Raw genomic sequence first — 20,548 nt, 5'->3', positions numbered from 1 at the left:
CCACAAACATATGTGACAGAATTTGGTGATCATCTTTTTTGATTGTTTGTAACACTTTCATCTGATTCCCATACACTGATAAATGCGTGTATAAGTTTGCCTTGACAGCAAAAGTACACTGCTGGAATTCTAATGACAGATATTAAAACTCAGCACACTCTTTACAGCACTTTGCTTTTCTTTACAACATGAAAGCTGTAAATACCCCCCCCCCAAAAAAAAGGCTAAATAGACAAGGCAATATAAAAGGAGAATTAAAAAGGATGATTTCTAGCCCCAAAGCAAATCCGAACCACTATTAAAGAGTCATTTCTTTCTAAAGGACTCCTCCTGTGAGGATATATTACATTGGCAATGTTCCAGTGTCACAATAATAAATAAAATGAAGAATCACAGGCATCACCATATGAGAAAGGCTGCGTGGGAAACAAAACAAATGAGTTTTACAGATCCCAAAAAAAATTGCTGTTGAATAGGATGGATTAAGTCTGCAGACATGTTTGCCTAAAAAGACCAACAGCAAGACAAATCAACCGCTCACAGCAGATGCTGCAAGAGAAATCTCTAGTCCCTTTTTTTCCTAACGAGCATCCATTTGTGAAAAAAAATGGCATTTTGCAATGTCTGCCCCTGAAATGTTCTACTAAATAAAAGCTAGGAAGACAGTGATCGTTTTTTTCCACAATGTAGTGCAGGAAAGTGCAAAAACCATCCCGCACTGAATTCTAAACGAGACGCGTTAACAAAACACCAACAATGAAGGAGAATGGGCTCTCTTGTAATTGCTTTTGAGATCCATTTTTCCCCAAACTAGACCTTTTGGTTTTATGAATGGCTCAATCGTGTTTTTCAAAAGTCCGGGGGCATTTTATTATCGATCAAGGCAGACCAGAACAATCGGGATCAAATCCATCTTTAGGACTTGATGACAGGAGGACCACAGATCCTTCCTTGTTCCGGTGGCAGCACAAGCTCACTTCTGCACAAACACGAAACAACCAAGCAGCTCCATCCATCCAAATGAATCAAGCAGCATACACAGAGGGATCGTTTCACTCGACCGGGTCCGCTGCTTAAAGCCGAGCAGACCTTCCCTCATGAACTGCCCACCTAATCTTCTTTTGCATCTCAGCAGTGCAGAAACGCGAGTCCTCTAATCCACCAGACAGCTGCGAGTTAGCGGACAGTCGGCCAGCAGCCACGACAAAATTCCAATTTGGTGAGCAGCTCGGCATTGGCACACATTTCAATTAGGATAAACACTCTTATCGTTTTCCATTAGCAGTGGTTGCGAAAGAGCCTTTCTGGGTGCTGCGTGCAACAGCAGTGCATTTATGCTTCGAAGACACCCGGGCCACTGTCCCGCCCTTTCCCTTCTAAGCATGTGGGATAAGTCTCAATGTAGTTGTAATTGGGCGTAAAAGTGCTTTGGGCTTGATATACTAAGATCCCAAAAAGCAGACACTAAATTGCATGAATGTAAAATGTTTAAAAAAGACGTTTGCACTTGATGTAGATCTTAAAGTTTTCATCATGGAACATTTGGGCGAACACTGCAAGTGCACAATGAAGTTTGAAGTGATGGAATCGGAAGTGTTAGTGGATGAGAAACAGATTATGGGGACAGTTTTGCAGCTGGAACGCATCCGATCGGTGGACGGGTGCTGGTGTTCATATTTTACCGCTCAAAAAAACATGTACGCATGAACGCTCGTGCACATGCAAACACACATCCGCACACATGCACACGCGCACACACACACACATCCGGTCAGTTAGCTTTAGCTAGTCAGTAGCACCCTGGCTTTAATATTAATTCATTAGCATGCCAAAACTGTGCTTGTCTTTTTTGCAATTCAAAAAGGACTGCGGTAGCTACTGTCTGACCAGCAGTTGCTTTTCCAAGCTAGAATGTCAGCCAACTCGTACCTAACAATGTAAACAGTGCCCCGTGCTCAAATGCATCATAAATGAGACCTGGTAATTATAATAATGGGTTGATATTGAGTGGTAGAAGTTAAGATATGTGTCATGTATGCTTGTTTAAGAAAGGCAAGGCTACTCACTCACTACTCCGTGTGACAGGAAGACTGTGCACACACATGCTCAACTTGCGTCACTGAGAACAGGTGGTAGGGATTGTGTGTTTCAAACCATTTTTGTGAGCTAGTGAGCTATAATCACTCTGTCTCAAAGAAATGCAGAGTTGTCATAGGTTATATGACATGACACCTTCTTGTGACTGGCTCCTGAGATAATTCGACAAAAACCTACCACGATGACTGCTTGTAGGGAACATGGCCATACTGGACCCAAAATGGAGATTGTAGGAACAAGAACAGGTCAGAGCCAATGGGCACTTTCCTCTCCTTCAGCTACCAACTGGAGTGTTTCACTCAAGTGGCCACTTCAAACTAAAAACTTGAGAAGCTGAAACTCTCAAGTGCTTTGTTAGTCCATTGTGGGCAAAAGAAACAAGGGGCTCATGCTCCACCGATGAAAAAATGTTGATGCTATAACATACCTACTGTTGCAAAAGACCCACTCCAACTTTTAAGGCAGGTGCTTGTCTATGCTGTACCTCGGTAGACACTGGAGAAAATGACCATAACAACATGAGAGGTACACCACCTTTCGGTTGCCGTGAGGCCTTTGCGGCTGAACAATCCAGCTCAAACCAAGCCCCGGTTCCTCCATCGTGGCAGCTACCAAAATGAAAGGCTGTCAGCTTTATTGTATGGGGCAGCTCCCACTTCACCTCGCAAACTTGAAATACTCGGCTTTGTTTCACACGTCACCTGTTACAACAGCCAGGGACAGGAAATATACCTGCTTTAGTGTAAGAGCTGGGAGATCATTTGCAGAGGATTTAAATAGCAAATGAGTGATGTTTGCATTTAAAGGAACAAGTTGGACAATACGGAATATGAGCCAACGCAGTACACAACAGGAGCTGTCAGGACAGTGCGCCAGAGGCGAATCATCTTCGAGAGGTGTGGCAGCAGCTGCCAACCAATACAATGGTGACTGGCCTTGGATGTAACCCAATGATATGACATGGACTTTGGTGCTCTCAGCAATTTATTTGAATTGTAAAGTGTCCCGGTAAAAAGTGACTTCTCCATCAATGGCTAACGCTTCTGAGACTTTTCAGAAAATAATCTTTGGGCTCCTGATAGGTGAGATTCAAAAGCAAACGCCAGTCCGTAAATTTAAAAAATATTAACGTATATGCACAACATATACAAGAATGCCAGCCTTTGACAAGTTATCAAATCTTCTCAAATATTAGCCCCTCTAGAATAAATATATGCATTCTTTCTACTCTCATGAAAATAAAATATATAATATATCACAGGTGGTGCTATGAGGAGGCTGTAATGAAACACTCTGATATCTGACACCACCAGAAGTGCTGGTAGACGTCCTTAAAGACAAGTCAAAGTGCTTTGAGGGAAGGCATCCAAATGCAAAGCGAAATTTTACTCAAGGGTTCAAAGAGAAAGTACCGGCTGCATGTGGTGGGGAGCTTTTGGGAGCAAATGCTAAGTGACGTATGGTTGTTGTCGCAGGCAAAAACCATAAGTGACTTGCTAGCACTCTGGGATTCTTTGAAAATTCAGTCCTGAATCCAGTTTCACTTAGCAACACAAACTTTTTCCAGCATGTCTATCATGGGGCTATAGTGGGTCCAAAGTTGTTCATGAGACAGACGACCAACGCATTGATTGCCTTTTTTAGGGTCTTTAACATGCCTGAAAACGCACCAATTTTTCTACATGCACACCTGATGAAATAAAAATCCCATAAACGTCACTCAGTAGTACCCTCTGGAAAGTTGGGGGAAAAAATATTACCCGATGTTGCCAGATTGACACAAAATATGGTCTCAAAGACTCATGTCCAAAACTGATGAGGAAGTCAGCCATTTTGGTTTGACACTGCCATTTTGGGTTCATTGAAGGGTTGTGAAGCTTTTTTTTGCCTACACTATCAGCATGGTGTCAAGGTTTTTGATCATTTTGCCAGTTTAACATTTAAAAAGAGGTTAGCCGGACCCTTTAACTCATTCACTCCCAAAGACGTTTTTAAACGTCTTTTCAGACTTGGTCTAGAATTGGCTGGTACTGAATGAGTTTTCATATCATTTTTTTGATTTTTTTAAGACTTCAGCCTTCACCATCATTCCCTTTGACCTGTCACCAGCCATGATGCTTGTTTGTTTGCAGTGATACTGTATGTGTTTTTTTCGGCCTATTCTGCTACTGGAGACCAGATATTTCTTTGGGCTTAAAGGATCGACCTGTGTTATTCATTCCATGGCAAGCCGAGCACGCTAACTTGTTGAGTTGAGGCTCGACAGGGTTCCCCGCTACACTGTCGTAAAGGTTATTGAAAATGACACACAGTCATAGTGAACATTCCGTCCATCAGTTTAGGAGATGTCGTCCATTAGTCTGATATTTGTGTACAGATTCACTGCCTGGCTAAGCACACACTGTGTCTTTTAATGCCGCCAACTGGTTTGAAGGTTAAGTATCCACATGTTTTGCAAGCCACGTGGCAGAATGGAGATCGGTTTGGGAAGTTGGGGGTGGCGGGGGGGGGGGCGGACTTGATTGGCAGAAAAAGAAAGTCTGATGAGCTGAAGAGGGAAGCGAGAGAGTGAAAGCGACAGAGAGAGCAGGCTGCTGCTGCTTTCCTGCTTGGTCAGCAAATTGGGAAAGCAGCACCGGAGGGACGGGGAGAGCAGACATACAAGCGTGCTGGAGAATGGTGGAAATACTGCAGTCTATACGTCCTTTTAAACCTCGAGGAGAACTCTTTGGAAAAGGAAAAAGGCAATAATCAACAGTGTTCTCAACACTGTTAGGTATCCCACATTTATAATCTAAACTCTAATATTGTTCCATTACTTTATTCCCAACAGTTTACTGTCCTCATTTCATTGAATTTCTTTTGGATGATTCCATCGCGCGAATGTCGCATTATTTATTTATTTAGTCCCATGAATTTTCAGCCTCTGTGTGATGCCGTGTCAATCCAGTTCGACCAGAGCCTTCAAAATCGGTCGTACTCTTGATTCCGAAAAAGCCATAGAAAAGTAGAAAACCCACACAAGCGTGGATAGAACATGCAAACACCACATGGGAATGCCAGAGGTCATTTTCATTTTTACTACCAAAACAGAGACCTCTTCATTCTTACGCTTAAAAGAAACAACTCAAATGTATTTGTGCGGGTTTGTTGCCATGCGAGCGTCCAAATGTTTCCCACCTCACTGTTGGCACAAGAGGGCGAAGAAGCACATTTACAAAAATTGATATCTATGACTTTAATCTCTGGACCAGCACTTCACATATATTTCTCACTTGAAAATTTCACCTGCCTTTACGGCTGCTCTGAGCCGCATTTTAGCCGCATGGGCCACTTCATAGGAGCAGCTTGAATAAGGGAACACATTTTCATGAAAGGAACAAACAATCACAAAAAAAATCCCACTCCCCATCTGCCACTTTACTGTCATCTGCTGTCACAATGCAATAACATCAGTAAAATTTCGCACATGGAATTTTGCAAACCAAATTAATCAAACAGCTAAAATGGAATGAATGAAAATACTTGACATAAAAAGCATAAATTGTGAAGTCCGTGACATGTGTTGCCCGTGGGTGGGTGAATACAATCCTTCCTCCCTGCCTCTTTCACTCTTCTTTTTAAGTAATTTCCCTGAGGGTATGCACTGCACTGGGGAGATAAGTAACCCAACTGAGGACAAGCCTGGCATTCTAAGCCCCCCCGCCCCACGTCCATGTGAAGAGAGGAATGTGACAATACAGCATTTGTCTCCTTGCCAGCTGGAGAACAAGCTGCACACAGGCATGTTTGTATCAAACGTAAGGGTTCGCAAAGACGACTTTCCATTTTTTTTTTGTTTTGTTTTCCAGTGTTTCAACTGCTACTGGATTATTGTGATTCAATTTCAGGAAATAAACAGCACGCACTCGGGGCACATTGAATCACATTTGACCCTAGTTTGACACTGTAACACGGTCTCGTAATTCCAGCACTTCATGTGTGCGCACAGTGAATAGTACAATTTAACTGCAGCCATTGTGGTGTCCACAGAGCAAATAGGAACATGGCAGGTCCATGACTTTGAAACACCTCCTGTTTTGACCTCCAAACCCCGACACGCAACAACTGCACTCCAAACCTTTCACAAACACTCGTTGACCGTAATTTTTTTTTTAATCCATTTTTTCTTGAGGTTTAATTCATTATTAAACTTTGCCCGGTCAAAAGCATATTAACCGATTCATCAAGTGTTGCCGATTGTCTCATTTGTTTCGATCGTTGAATATGAATGTCTTGAAGGAACCGAAGAAAAACGGAGTGCACTACTGGCTGCAACCAGCAGTGGTGCTGTTGAGTCAGTTTTGACTAACTGGTGGCATGAAGAACAACAAGGACAAGTCAGCCTATAGACCCAAGACGTCAGATGAATCATGACATCAGTTGAAAAAAATCTGAACACATCTTTGAACACATCCTAATAGTGATACATTACTCCAGCTGGCATGATGTAGCAGGTGGATGGCCTCCTTCCAACTGGCTCCCTAAACTCTGAGGACAGGGGCCACCCAAATTGAAGCCATTAGGTGGCCGCTAACATGACCACAAGGTACATTCGCAAACATGGCCCCACGAGGAAGCTAGACAAATGAAAAGCCATGTCCAGCCCCTTTGACAAGCAACAAAGCTTTTCTCAGAAGTTCTACCAAATACCAGGAAAGGAATGTTTACAGCTCAACACTCTGAATGCTGCTGCTTCTTCTTCTCCTTCTTCTTCCTGACGTCACTTTCTACTCCCAGGCCTGGCAGCGCTCCCGTGAACTTGCCCTAAACTAATAAACACAGGATTGTTTCCCTTATATAGCTCGGTTCAAGAGACAGCATCACAAGTCTTTGAGAGCCCATTTAAGACAGAATGGTTCTGGCCAAGCACCAAGTTGGGGTCGGGGTAGAGTGGCGGGGGCTGACAGAAAGACTGTGGAGCAGTGGTTCATTAATGGCCACTTAAAGCGTTATTTCTGGTCCCCGCCGTCAGCAGAGGTTTGGATGTGTAGGTTGAGAAGGCAGCAGAGCAAACAAAATCTTGTCTCAATGTAAAATCCTGATGGCGTCTCAAACAGACTGTATGAAAAAGCCCACTCGATTAAAGTCCAAAAGAACATGCATTTTCTCGGAAATAATTACACCCTTTTATTGAAGACAAATTAAGTCCTATGCAGTGGTAAATTGAACTACAAGGTCCCCAATTTACAATATTTTTTTTAAAAGTATGACTACTGTATAGCCAGGTTTGTGTCGGGGGGGGGGGGGCTTTAATTATTTTTTTTCAACATTTGAGTTACAAGCCAGCACTCAAGTCAAGTTGAGAAAAAAGGAGAGGCACACTTGCCGATGTACAAAATGAGAACACCAGTAAATAGCTGCAGTAACAAAAATCCATATCCCGAAACTCACAAAAAACAAACAAACAAAAAAACCCATGACCATGCTGCTGTCATCGCTTACTATTTTGCACCCCTTAAAAGGCACTATCATTGTTACGACTCATCCTGTCCAAGCTTTTAGGAATTGAACCTGTACTTTTAAACCTTTGTTGGGGTGGCTGGAGTGGGATAATGGAATTAGAGTTATTTTAATAGGGAACGTTGATTTGGTCACGTAATGAAATTCACTCGAATGTACGTAAAAGGTACCACCGTATGTGTTGTACGCCTCAGTATATGGTGCAAGCAAACACCAGTATAGAATGTTAGATTTCTCAGTCCCAGTTTTACAGTACCTCCAAAGCCTGCAAATTCGTAGGTTGACTGACACCCCATTACGCGTAGGTAACTTCGAATCAGAGAGGTGACATGGGAAAAAGAACGGACAGTGCAAAGAGCTTTTGCTAGACATTCCAGACATTCCACACAAGTCTGTCGACAAGTAAAAGGACAGTGTCGTGTAGGGCTCCACCGCACCCCGAAGGGAGCATGGTGAAAAGTTAAGCTGCACTCGTGGGATATTTTGGGACAGTTTCCAATGAAATGCCGAACACGAGGGACTGAACTGAACCCAAGTGTCGGGCTAAATGATCTTAACAACCTGGAAGTTTCCTCACCACAACATTGCTTTGTGATTCTGAGACACCTCCAATCGATGAGATGGTCACATATTTTTCAAACTTCAGTTATTGTCTCACCAGTTGTGGACATTTCGGTCTGTTTGGGGTGGCATGGCTCAGTGGTCGAGTGGCCGTCTCCCAACCCAGAGTTTGGGGGTTTGATTACTGGTCAATGTGACCATGTCGAAGTGTCCTTGAGCAAGATACTGAGGACCGCCGCCCCCAGTTGCTTCTGATGCTGTGTTAACACTGCTTTTGAGGTCTAAAGGTCGAAAAGTACAATACAATCGAAACCCCGTTTAGCATTAGCATTCATTTCACAGGTATCTACACTCCTCTACAAAAGAATTGAAGCAGATCTGAAAACGTTTTGATTTGTCATCAAAAGATGAGTCTGAGACAAGAAATCAACGTTTCAGCTCTTATTCCCACTCCTTTGTATCGACAACCGATCAACAACTCATAACAGAGCACCTTTTGTTTGAAACCCACCCATGTTTCCATTGCGTGTCCTTTTACATCGGCTATTCACATAGGGCCATATTCTACTGCGTCTGTGAGAATAGGGGCACAGATACACACTTTTCTGGTTGCGCATATTCTCCCGTCCATTCAAATATGTCAATTCGGCACCCTCATGACAGTTACACAACGCTGAGTGGGACAACCCTAAAATGTGAACATTCCCTGTCAAATCTGGCCCCATGCACATTAAATGATCTCGCACTACATTTCACTAGGCAACACTGGGATCATCTGAGCACATCCTCCAGAAAGGTGGCCTTATTCAAAGGGATAGTTTGCCGCCAAACATTCGCAGCAAGAATCTAACCCTGATGGGAACACCAAGAATAGACACGGGGGGGGGGGGGGGGGGGGGGGGGGCAGACAGACTGGCGAAATGAGGGTGGGATACATTTCCATCACTCCCAGCAATGTTCCCTTTAAGAAAGCTGCGAGTGACTCTGCAGGGGAATTCCACCTGTGGATTAGTTTCACACACCATGGTGTCATAGCCACTAAAATACTCCGATGACTGATAGAAATGTGGAAATTTGTCAACAAACGTGCTGAATAAATGAGAACACCATTTGTTCACAACTTTGGGAGTTACAAGCCAACAGCTGTCGAGGCAGCAGACGCGGGCGCGTTCATCGCTAAAATAAAAAAGGGCGGGTCATATACTGTACCTTTTTTGGTGATGGTCTCAACAGGCACTTTGTGTTATTTGCTCCGATCATAACGTGTTAGCTGTTTGGTCTTGATGTGTGGTCCTACATGCACACCCAATGCATGCTGAGACAGCCTCAATTCAAACCAAGCAAAATGGTGAGAAATCAGAGGTGTGTGTGTGTGTGTGTGTGTGTGTGTGTGTGTGTGTGTGTGTGTGTGTGTGTGTGTGTGTGTGTGTGTGAAAAACAATTTAGAATAGTCACTCTAATCTTCTGACAATGAGCATGTGAACCAGCTTGTCTGTGTCTTGCTTGGCCTGATCTAGGATTCTTGATTTTTTGTTTTTTTTAAGGTGTTAATAAGCAGACTTAGTCAGAGTTTCTAGTTTTAACTTTTGGTTGGGCCACTCCTTGATTTGATGGATACATATGGGAAAGATGACGTTTCTTTGGAAAAAGGAGTGCTCGGAATTCAAAGTGTGAGAGCCACCTGAGACGGTCTGAAAGCCAGCAGTCGGGTCATGGACCAGGCGCCTGATTATATTTCTTCCCTGTGAAGCTTGAAGGCTGCAGGAAGAACCAATACATAGAAAGTAATATCTGAAGAACTCAGGTCACAGTGATGCTTCAACCTGGCAAAAAGACCCGAAATTGGGATATACTTTTAAAGGGGACATATTGTGAAAATTGTATACAAGTCTTTGGTTTAATTAGATGCACCATTTATTTAAAAAAAAAAAAAACTCACATTTGGAGAAAAATGCTTTAACTGGGCAAATATTTTTACTCGCAATTATATAGTTGAAGTAAGGACGAAGAAATCCACATGTGGTTACATTTTCATATCTTGTCGCTCGAACAGTCCACATACTGCGCATACATATGGTACAGTAATGAAAAAAATCTGGCCGTGTGCACTTCATTTCAACAGAGGCAAGTTGAACATTTTTCAAAAGTGGAAAAAATAAATTAACAAATAAATAGTAATTTAGATTAATTATGGGGGGGCTTTAAAAATTTAATTTCAATAACAACATGATTTTTTGGAGCAATTTTTAGGAGGGAAATAAGGATTTTTTTTGGGGGGGGGGCGCAGGGGTGCTTATGTATATAAATACATCCAGACAGCTGGAAGAGATCATGTGACAAATAATTCTGGAAAGCCCATAAAGAAGACACCAGAAAGTAGCAAAACATAGCTGTCATTCATCTCACAGTGCCAGTATTTCACCAGTGGGACCACCGCCTTTACTTTTACCTTTTATCAACTTTGATGATACAAACTGAAACAATACGTCAAGTGCTTCTTTTATTTTCTTGTCAAGTTGTTTTAAATAACTGTATCAGATACAGTACGTGGTCTAGTTGAAGGCACAAATCCACACTGCCTTCAAGTCTAAATTCACGTGTTACTAGGCGGCTTCCTATCCTGTGTATCGTGATAAGTCAAGGGGCACTGTGCTGCTCACCCTGAACTGGGGACGGTATAATATATACGGCGATATGACACGTACATGGTGTAACACGGAAGACTATAGCATATAAGCTGCAATACTGTTAGTTATTTTTTGCAGAAGATACGGTATATACTCCTTTGAGTACTGTTGTACTATATACCTCGTTGGCATGTGTGTCTGGGCTTGTGTTCGAATACAAGTTGTTCATAATTGCTGCACATTTGATGCTAGTTCTCAATTCGGACTGTATATTAGCATTAAGCTAGCAAAACTTAGTAAATGATGTGGTTCGGTTAAATACAAAACGTCTCAACGTTTTAGATGTAGCTGTACAGAAAACCTGAACAGAGAGCAGCAATAAACAGCTTTTAAGCAAGCACTTGCCCTCATTTGTGAATAATTGTTCGCCATCTGGCCAACTGTCGCTTGATGTGAAGTTCGTTGCCACCATAGATAGCACACCCAACTCCAATTTTTGCTCGCTATTCAAAATTAAAATTGTCCAAAGATGGCTCATGTCTCAAAAGACTCGTGAATAAAATACAACAAATTGCAGAGGCTATTGTGTGGGAGGGCCAGAAGGGTGGGGGGCCCTTACAACCCCCCACCAGTCGACAACTGTTTATAAAGTGGCATCCAAATGTATATGGGCGCATGTGCCTGTGCTTGATGGGCATTCAGTTCGAAAATCTTCCAACCCTCAAAACTGTGAGCCTGTGTGAAGCAGACATGCCTGCCACTGATGAAACCCTGCTACTTGTAGAAGACCTTTTATTTGGATTCTTAAAAAGAAAAATGTCTCATTTGAACAAGCGTCCATATATATTACAGTTTCCCCCGTTCTGAGGACCATTTCCTTTCTTATTGGACTGACTATTATTATTATTATCACCGTGATCGTAAGGCTCAATACTCTCAGAGTCACGTGCATTATGTTATATGTGATGAACACTATGGATCATTGACTTCCTTCTCCTAAAGCCTGTTTTTATGCAGGGCCAAAAATCAATAAATAAGCCACGCACGTCTAACGAGGAGTTCGAGACCACACCCCTTCACACATGCTCACTAGAGGTCATTCACCCACCCGAGGCGCATCAATAAACAAATCGACTGGGTCGTTTTACAGTCCGATGACGCTCACGTCTACCTGGTGATTTCAGCACTAAACATGTGAACAGTTACGCCACAGCAGAACGGTGTTTGTTCCAGCGTCCCGCTTTGAGAACATTAAATTTAAGTGGCAAATAACATTACTGCTCACGACCACTAAAGCCATCATGGATCAGTGCTAAGGTAATGAAAAAGCTCTTCATTTGTTCCTGGCTGACAAGAACGTCCAATATAGTTAGGCCACTTGAAGTTAATGGACAGGGAGCTGTATGCTAAAACAGCCAACATTAAACTACAAGAGACGGCAAGGAAATTTTCAACACAGGTGATTAGCCGGCGCTGGAAAATAACTTAAGTGACATCAACTTCAAAATCAATTGTGCGTTTTTTTTTTGTTTTTTTTTTCTAATACATTTCCCAGGAATGGTAATACACTTGACATCCTTTTTCCTGTCCTGCAAAAATTATACTGTTTTGAGAGGGCGACTTTGTCTCATGCGAGAGAGCGACTGTTAACCCCGCTTCAAAATATTGCTCGGCCATTAAAGAGCTGCTTTTGTCATCATGGTGACCAGGGGGGGGAGGTAGGATGTTGCAACTAGGCAAGAAATGCATCTGTACGAATAACATACTACACAAAAAGATGTCTGGTATGTTCTGCAGGTGGTTAAAAAAATTGCCCCTCATCACATTTTGTGGGGAAAGACTATTACAAAAAGGCATTTCTAAATATAAACTGCCCACACGTTGGGGACACCCCCCCCCCCTCCATGGGTTACTGTACTTTCCATGCCGCTGCCCTCTGCAAGTACAACCAATTTGTGTCAAAAATCGGGCAATTTCCTCATTTAAGTCAAAAGTAATATGGAAACAGATAAAGACAAAAAAAAAATTTCAAAAACAGTCTGAGTCATTTGCAAATGTTTATCTCCCATCCCGTTCCAAGTATTGAAGGCCAAACATTTGGCGCCACCACAACAATATGCAATACGTAATTCATTCTCCACTCTGAGAAACATGTCTTCAGACCGCATTCAGACCAGGCTTTATCAAATAAAAGGCCCAATTTATTCAGCTGCAGTTTGAAAAACACTTCATCCAAAAACACGCCTCTGTGTGGATGACAAAGTTGAATATATGAATGTAGAAACATTCCACATACGTCACCACACATCTTCAAAAGTTCAGCAATAGTTTTTTTTGTAACTGTAACGCTTAATGTTGAATATGTGTGTGTGTGTGCGCGCAAAAAAAACCCCAAAACAAAAGGGGTCCACTTGCCTCCATTCAACCTTGATGGTTTGCCATGACCTGGATTACTGATAATCTCGCAAGTCATAACAGTAAACCTTTTTTTAGCAAGTGCACTGGTATTTCACGTTGATATTATGGCAGAAAGTTAAAAAATGACTGGGAATTATCCCATTAGACCAACAATTTGTGAAAATTTGATATTAAGCAGCAGTCCATGTCTTTCTTTGATATTTTGGATTTAGGCAAAAGCAATGCTGTCAGTCCTTCATGAATGACCCTTTTTTCACTGCATGGTGAGTTTCCAGAACAGACAGAAATTAAATTAGCGGTCGCTGACCTTTTTCAAACTGAAAGCAACTTCTTTGGAACTGATTAATAAGAAGAGCTAAAAATCCGCAAGGTAGTGACCAAACATTTATTTTATTTTAAAGCATTATATTGTACTGTATATACAAATACAAAATATGCACTTGAGGTGAATGTAGTATTTACAAGTATGTCCTCTTGGGGTCTTCATCCTCACATTACTGTAGCACCTGTGATCAAATGCGTGTTGCCTGGTGTGTTGAGTGATGTCAGTGTCTGCCAATCACAGTGTAGAGCTGGCCGAGGATAGCTCTGGCTATTAAGTGGCTAACCATTAGCCATTCCACATTTGAGTAACTTGGCATAAATTGCGACCATCGACAGCTCATAAATGTGCTAATTACGTTTCTCTTTTATTACCGTTTGTTCAAGAAAGGGACTGAAAGTGCATTGGCGGCCAAGTATCCTTAGCAAATAAATAAATAAGAATAAGTAAAACAAAATTAGGCTGCAATATAGTGCAACGGCAATAAAGCGAACTGTGACAACAATGAGGGATGGCCGTTTACAAGTTATTTTCAATATTGTCATTTCAAAATACAAGTGTGATGTTAAAAAAAAATAGCAATAAAAAAACTTAAATGCAGCTCACTGGTGTACTCATTTTAGAATAGGGCTATCGGATACTTATTTGGCCTGCCAGAACCAGGTGACCCCTCAATTAGATGGCTCCCGTGCAGGCAGCCAGGTGAGTGAGGTCAAAGGAAGTTCTATTGACCTCCCTTAATTCTCAGCTCAACCTGCACGATGAAAAGCGCCTAAGTATCATCGTTCTGCGAAAACCTGCACCATAAAAGTGTATGATCTATATTGACCAGATTGTACACACCACTACACAAAGCATGATGGAGTCATAGCAGGCTGCTCTACGGGAAGGGGTGTGGCAGTGGAGCCATGGAATCAAACGTGCATGGCGAGGCTGCAGGCTGAATCCACGCATGTACACGCCACTCACCCTCATAGGACAGTTATAGCATGCAACAGACAGCCTCTATCGGAGATATAAAGAAGGAATACAATGAAGTGAAGAGGATCCAACATGATTCATTCGGGTTGGTGATTGCATAGGCCAGGGGTGGGGTCATAAAACAAAGTTGCAAACAATCCATTCAGTCATGCTTCGCCCCGTACATTAACATGGCGAGGAGCCGCGCATTCGAATTTGCCCCAACACCCTCCCACGCCACCCACTCCTTCGGACAACTCTCCAAACAAAAGCCGCCAGAGACGCCGCTTCGGCGGGCATTCTGCAGCAGCCCGTACCGGTGAAGCCGCCGGAGGGACCGGCTCGTAGGTATCAAGACTCCACAAGTTGCGCGTCGATTCAACGAAGCATCTCGGCGTGTTGGGAGCACACAACTTCACCGGTCGATGCACACGCACGCAACACAGCAGCAGCCACGCACACGCGGCGCTGGTTCTTCTCCGTTTAATAAGCGCCGATAGCTCGAGAAGGTCAGTCGGCTTTTCGGCGTGTGCCGCAGGAGAGATGTGCACCAAGGTAATCGGATTACAATGTTGCAACAACAAAATAAATAAAAAAAGCAACCTACCTTCAGACGCTCCTCTGGCGCATCGCAGGGCGCACTGTGGCGGAGAGTTCCGCTGATTTAGCGGCAAAATAATATCCTGTGCGGTGTGATGGGAAATTTCCAAGTGGCCGGAATGGTGTGTGTTCATGTAGGGACAGAGTGTGTAATGCGCGTGAGTGCTTGAGCGTAAAAGGGGAGGGGGAGCAGATCCTCCAGTGGGGGCACAAAAGGAAATACGTCACTTTAAATGGACCACGCATTGTAGTCCAATCAGCCACTCCCACACACTGTCAGCGGGGCAAATTAGAACAATATATCAATTCTATATTAAATAAATGACGTGAATAATATTAGTCGATAACATCCATGAATTGCAATTTTCAATGAACTAATTTTTAATAGATTTGCAATTCAATTTACAATAATCGTTCAAATAATTGTTCAAATGTAATTATTCATTTAAAAATACTGAACGCTATCTGAAACAATTAATAACTTTATATTTTGAACTTTTTTTATTTAAAATATTCGTGAAATATTTGTTGCACAAGTTAATTATTGTATTTGCGTTTTAATAATTGAAAAGATGTATTTTTGAGGAAGACACGTTTACGTGTCAATGATTATATGAATAGATCGAATATACCAAATGTCTTTCACGCATTTCTGCATGATTTAATCAACATTAAAATACAAGTTATATGCATTGAAAGACAGGTGTATATGAAGCAAAAAATGAAATAACATTTTAATAGCTTGCTCTTATAATAATTGTTTTTCCCCCCAAATTATTTGAGAAAAACAATATATTTTGAGGCTTGGCTGAAGTAATTCATAGTGAAATGTATTTGTGATAGTTGATAAACTGCAATAATTTTTTTCTAATAATTACATAATTATTGACAACGTAAAAATGAATTTACATTTAAAAGAATAAATCAAGATATTTGCATAGAAATAACAAATTATTTTTAATCAAAAACTGTTCTAAGTCTTGTAAAGCGCTTTCAGTTGCATTTTATTTCTACTATAAAGTGCTATATAAACAAACTTTAAGTGATTGATTAGCCAGTGGACAAGTTCTTGATGGAGATATTTGTATGCAGTACTTCATTTGGTTTCAGTTAGAGGGAAAAAAAGTAGCAAAGAATACCCCCTAGTCATGCAGTTAATAGATGGAAGGGAACAGTTGTGTGAAAATCCCAGTAAAATTCCAAACATTCTGATGGAAGCGCCATGTTGACACATCTGTCTGCTACCGTAATCTCCACATTTCCCACCAGCAGCACCCCACCCCCACCCCAAAATGTGACCTGTGGGAGCGAGACGTCTCCGGGAAAAGATTTAGATTTGGATTCATTCCCGTCAACTGCGCGTTATCCATAATCTGCGTGGCAACATTCCACGTAAAAGGAGGCCAGAAAGAGTTTAACTTGGTCAGCCGCCACGTTACCTTTCATCAAGCTACCCACAGCAAAAGAGTCAGGAAAAAAAAAAGAGATTTTAAAAATTCCCTTCAATCTAAGACTTCATGGGGAGTGCGCACGCACCACATCAAGTCAAGGTTTCAGGTAAGGGCCTGTGCCTATTGAAAGTGTATAATTAGCAGCATGAGAAGTGATTCTGAAGCACGAATGTAGAAACCACTACAATGCACAACACACCCTAAAAATAAGCATTAATTAATGACCCTGGTAGGGTCGCTTCTTTTATTTAAAAAAACCAAAAAAAAAAAAGGATGGTCTTTAACCTGATCTTTTTTTTTTTTGTCTACTAAGCAATCGGAAGTCAGATAAATGCTACCATCTAGTGGTTAAGCACGCGCAGTGCAACTTCATCATACAATAAAATACAATACATCCTGATTTATATCATAGGGGAAGAAACATTTATTTGGGGATTTTTCACCATCATAAATTAACGACTGTAATGGAAAATAGTTAGGTGGACATTTACTGCATTATTAACAGAGTATGGTTTGGTTTTTCCAAGAGTAATGTCCATCACCTCAACTCTTGTGTCTCATTTATGACAGGTTTTGGCTCGCGTATCTCAGACTCCATACCAGGCAAACTAGTTCTCCTCCGTGCCGCCATCTCGATCTTCTGCACAAGGTCCACCTCCCACGGGTGTGTGACAAAGCTTAGTACCTGGCCACCCTCACAACCCCCGGCCCTCCCCACCCGGCCCGCCCTGTGGATGTAGTCCGTGTGCGACTCCGGGAAGTCATAGTTGACCACCAGGCGGACCCGGGACGTGTCCAGGCCTCGCGAGGCGACGTCAGTGCAGAGGAGAACTTCGGTCGTGCCTTTCTGGAAACGGTGGAAGATGCCCGCACGAACCACAGCCGGCATCTCCCCTTGGAGGCGAGCATGTGGCACCCCCATCTCCTCCAGGGAGTACCTGTTGTGGAAAATAAAAAGACTCACCCTGAGATCAAGAATACCTGAAATAAATCTTCAAAGATAAAATAACCTGCACAGTATTTATATATAATTCAGGGATTTCATCCTCTATGGTCCACAATACTATCAAATAAATTACATTGGATTTTCCGCAGCACATTCAATCTTTCATGGCACACTAATGTGCCAGAACACAGTGGTTAGTAATTCCAGTTCTAATTCAGCCAATTGCATCTTTCCAGTGGTTCACTCTTGAAGGCTAAGGAAAACCAGTGAAATAAGTCGTACTATAATAGATCAGATTTTCAATGACATACCCCAGCCAGTTGACGGTGGAGGCCTTGTTGCAGAACACAAGGACGGCGTTCCCTCCTGATGCTCCATGTTCCTGCTGGAGCCGTTTCAGATAATGGTTGAGCTCAAGTACTTTATCCTGCCCTCTCACCTTGAGGAAGGTCTGCTTCACGTGCGGCATGAGGAAGTGCAGCATCTTGCTCTTGATAACAACCATGTTGCCGAGATCCGTCACCCGGCTGAGGACATCGCCGACCCCGCCAGGGAAGGTGGCACCCACCACCAGCAGTTGGGCCTTACGTGCGGGGCCTTGCGTCTCGCCCGGGTTGCGGGCGATTTCGGTGTGCCGCAAAATGTCCTCCAGCATATCGGCAAAGCTCGGGTCAAACATAGTGTCCGCTTCATCCACTACCAGGAAGCGAAGATGGCTTAAGTCCAAGCAACGTCTCCGCAGGGCTTTGACAAGAGCGCCAGGAGTGGCTACTAAAATGTCAGGAATCCCTTGCTTGAAGACCCCCTTGATGTGCCCCACGCCCTGCCCGCCTCCTACCGTCCTCGTCACCTTGCCCAATGGGGCACAAAGGCTCCTGGACACAGACGCCACCTGTTCAGCCAGCTCCCTGGAGGGCACCACAACCACAGTGTGGATTTTATGAGACCCCTCCTCATAAATCTCTTCATCCAGGTGCAACTTGTGCACAATTGGCAGCAGATAACTCAGCGTCTTCCCACTTCCTGTCTCCCCTGCACACAGGATGTTGTGACCCCTCATCACCTTGGGGATTGTCTGTAGCTGCACGGTGGTGGGATGAGTGATGTTTAAGCGTTCCAAAGTCTCCACCAGCTCACTGGAGATGTGCAGTTTATGGAAGGTCTTCACTGTCTTTTTAATATCCTCCCCCTGCCCGCTTCCAGACACAAAAGGCGCCACAGATTTGATGTTGTTGACTGTGAAATAATCCCCGAATGACTTTTTATGCTTCCATCCTTTGGAGCAGAGTGTAGGCTCGTCAAACTTTGCGTGCGTGTATCCTACAGACTGGTTCAAACTAGCGTTTCTGCTCTGGATGAGAAGCTTACCAGCTTTGCTGGTGTTGATGTTGTTCCTACCCCGGGTTTGCTTCACATTCTCAAAGCGATTCTGTATGGAGCAAGGAACGCGAATGACGGGGATCTCTTCCGGAGAGGCCGTGCAGACCGAAAAATAAACAAGATCGGTCGAGAATCTGTTTATTTTAGTCCTGTAAATTCTAGAAGAAGCAAGTGCCGAGGAGCCGACCTTCAGAGACCACATTCTGGTAACGTCAACTCGAGCCTGCTCGCGGCTAAAAAGTTTGCAACGAAGAAGCGTGACAAAAACATGGACCTACCTAATAAAACAAGGCGGTGAATCCACCGGGGAATATTCATTAATTAATCCAAAAAACAAAGGTAATGTGCTTCCGAAACGCCATTAAAAAAACTAAACGAGACGACCATGCAATCTTGGCGATTGTTGATGACGGCATGGGATGGCGCGTGTTGATGACGTTACACGTACCTTTGAAAAAAAGGATTTCAGAACGTGAAAACGCATAAGAAAAAAATAATAATTTAACTTTGAATGTAAAGCTAACTATAAATCGCGTATCTGTAATTAAAAAAGAGTCGCGTTTTAACACTAAAAACAGTTGGAATTAATTATTTAAAATTTTGTAAAAATCGATTTTTAGGTGAGTCAATGACATTTCGAGCACATAAAATCACACAAACTAAAGTCTATTTGCTTTGAATTCAGCAGTTCTTTGCTTAATTGATATGTTTTACTCCAGTCATGTTCCTCTCTCAACTACAAATAACTAAATAACAACATAAAACAACAGCAACCACTCACAACACACAATGCGTGTCTACATACAGTATAAGTGTTTGAATGGCGACCAGTCCTGGGAGTACACCACCTCTCACCCAAAGTCAACTGGGATAGGCTCCACCTATCCCAGCACTGCTGTGTTTTGTTTGTTTGTTTGTTGTTTGTTTGTTTTCAATATTAATAAAGCGAACCAACAACTCTTAAACCGTACAGTAATGTCAAAAATTCTCAATAAACTGTGGACAGGCAAGCAGTGACCCTGCAGTTTTGTAATGAGAACATTCTAAAGTCAACTTTTATTAACTTTTTTTCGCGACTAATGAAAGCATCCAAGTCGGTTTGTTATTGTGCGCCTGTCCTGGGATTCCTAGGGGGATAATCCAGTGTTGCTGCTGTGCCATTGGGCATTTAAAATCATAACGGGTCACTAATCTCCCTTTTGTATCCAGAGAAAGGGGTCCAAAAAGGGAGTTACTCTCCTGAATGTGTTCATCAACATGTTTCAGTCATCACATTTATGTGCTGCTGGCTGTTGTAGAATTGATTGTACACAAGCTGGTCTGCTGAATGAACTCAGTGCCGGTCATTGATTATCAGTATCATCAAGTCCGTTGCAAATTAATGTTGTAGCTGTTAGAATCTGGACGCCAACAAGGAAAACTCTTGATCACACTCATGACATACACGGTGTATCTGCTGATGTTTGAATGATCACGTTTCCGGGCCTTCAGCCTGCTCGTCAAACAGTTTCACCATCTGACCACTAAGGGGAAGCACAAACCAACAACTCTTCAGTGCACTTACTCTATGTCCCTGTATTCAATAGCAGAATCGAAATTTGCTCTCCCCAAATAACCCATAAGTTTTTTTTCATAGTGTTTGACAAAATATAAATGATGATATTTACAAATATTACACATAGAT

At 42.6% G+C, this 20,548-nt stretch overlaps 2 protein-coding genes across 3 annotated transcripts in view; both read right to left on the bottom strand.

Moving 5' to 3' along the window:
- tln2a (talin 2a) overlaps positions 1-15,280 on the bottom strand; it is a 90,417-nt gene extending 75,137 nt beyond the window's left edge. For both annotated transcript variants that reach the window (XM_019891240.1, XM_019891248.1), the window contains exon 1: positions 15,095-15,280. The gene's annotated coding sequence lies outside the window, so the exon portion shown is untranslated. The remainder of the gene's footprint in view (positions 1-15,094) is intronic.
- Positions 15,281-16,946: 1,666 nt separating this feature from the next.
- Positions 16,947-19,285, bottom strand: ddx28 (DEAD (Asp-Glu-Ala-Asp) box polypeptide 28). Its single transcript, XM_019891935.1, has 2 exons — positions 17,796-19,285; positions 16,947-17,476 (listed from the first exon to the last, which is right to left on the bottom strand). Exons 1-2 carry the CDS (start codon positions 19,064-19,066, stop codon positions 17,077-17,079), a joined length of 1,671 nt encoding a protein of 556 aa, XP_019747494.1. The 5' UTR covers positions 19,067-19,285; the 3' UTR covers positions 16,947-17,076.
- Between the last annotated feature and the right edge of the window lie 1,263 nt (positions 19,286-20,548).

This window comes from Hippocampus comes, unplaced genomic scaffold, assembly GCF_001891065.2.
Source record: "Hippocampus comes isolate QL1 unplaced genomic scaffold, H_comes_QL1_v1.1 scaffold275, whole genome shotgun sequence".
NCBI classification, from domain to species: domain Eukaryota; kingdom Metazoa; phylum Chordata; class Actinopteri; order Syngnathiformes; family Syngnathidae; genus Hippocampus; species Hippocampus comes.
This window is presented reverse-complemented; position numbering and strand designations above follow the sequence as displayed.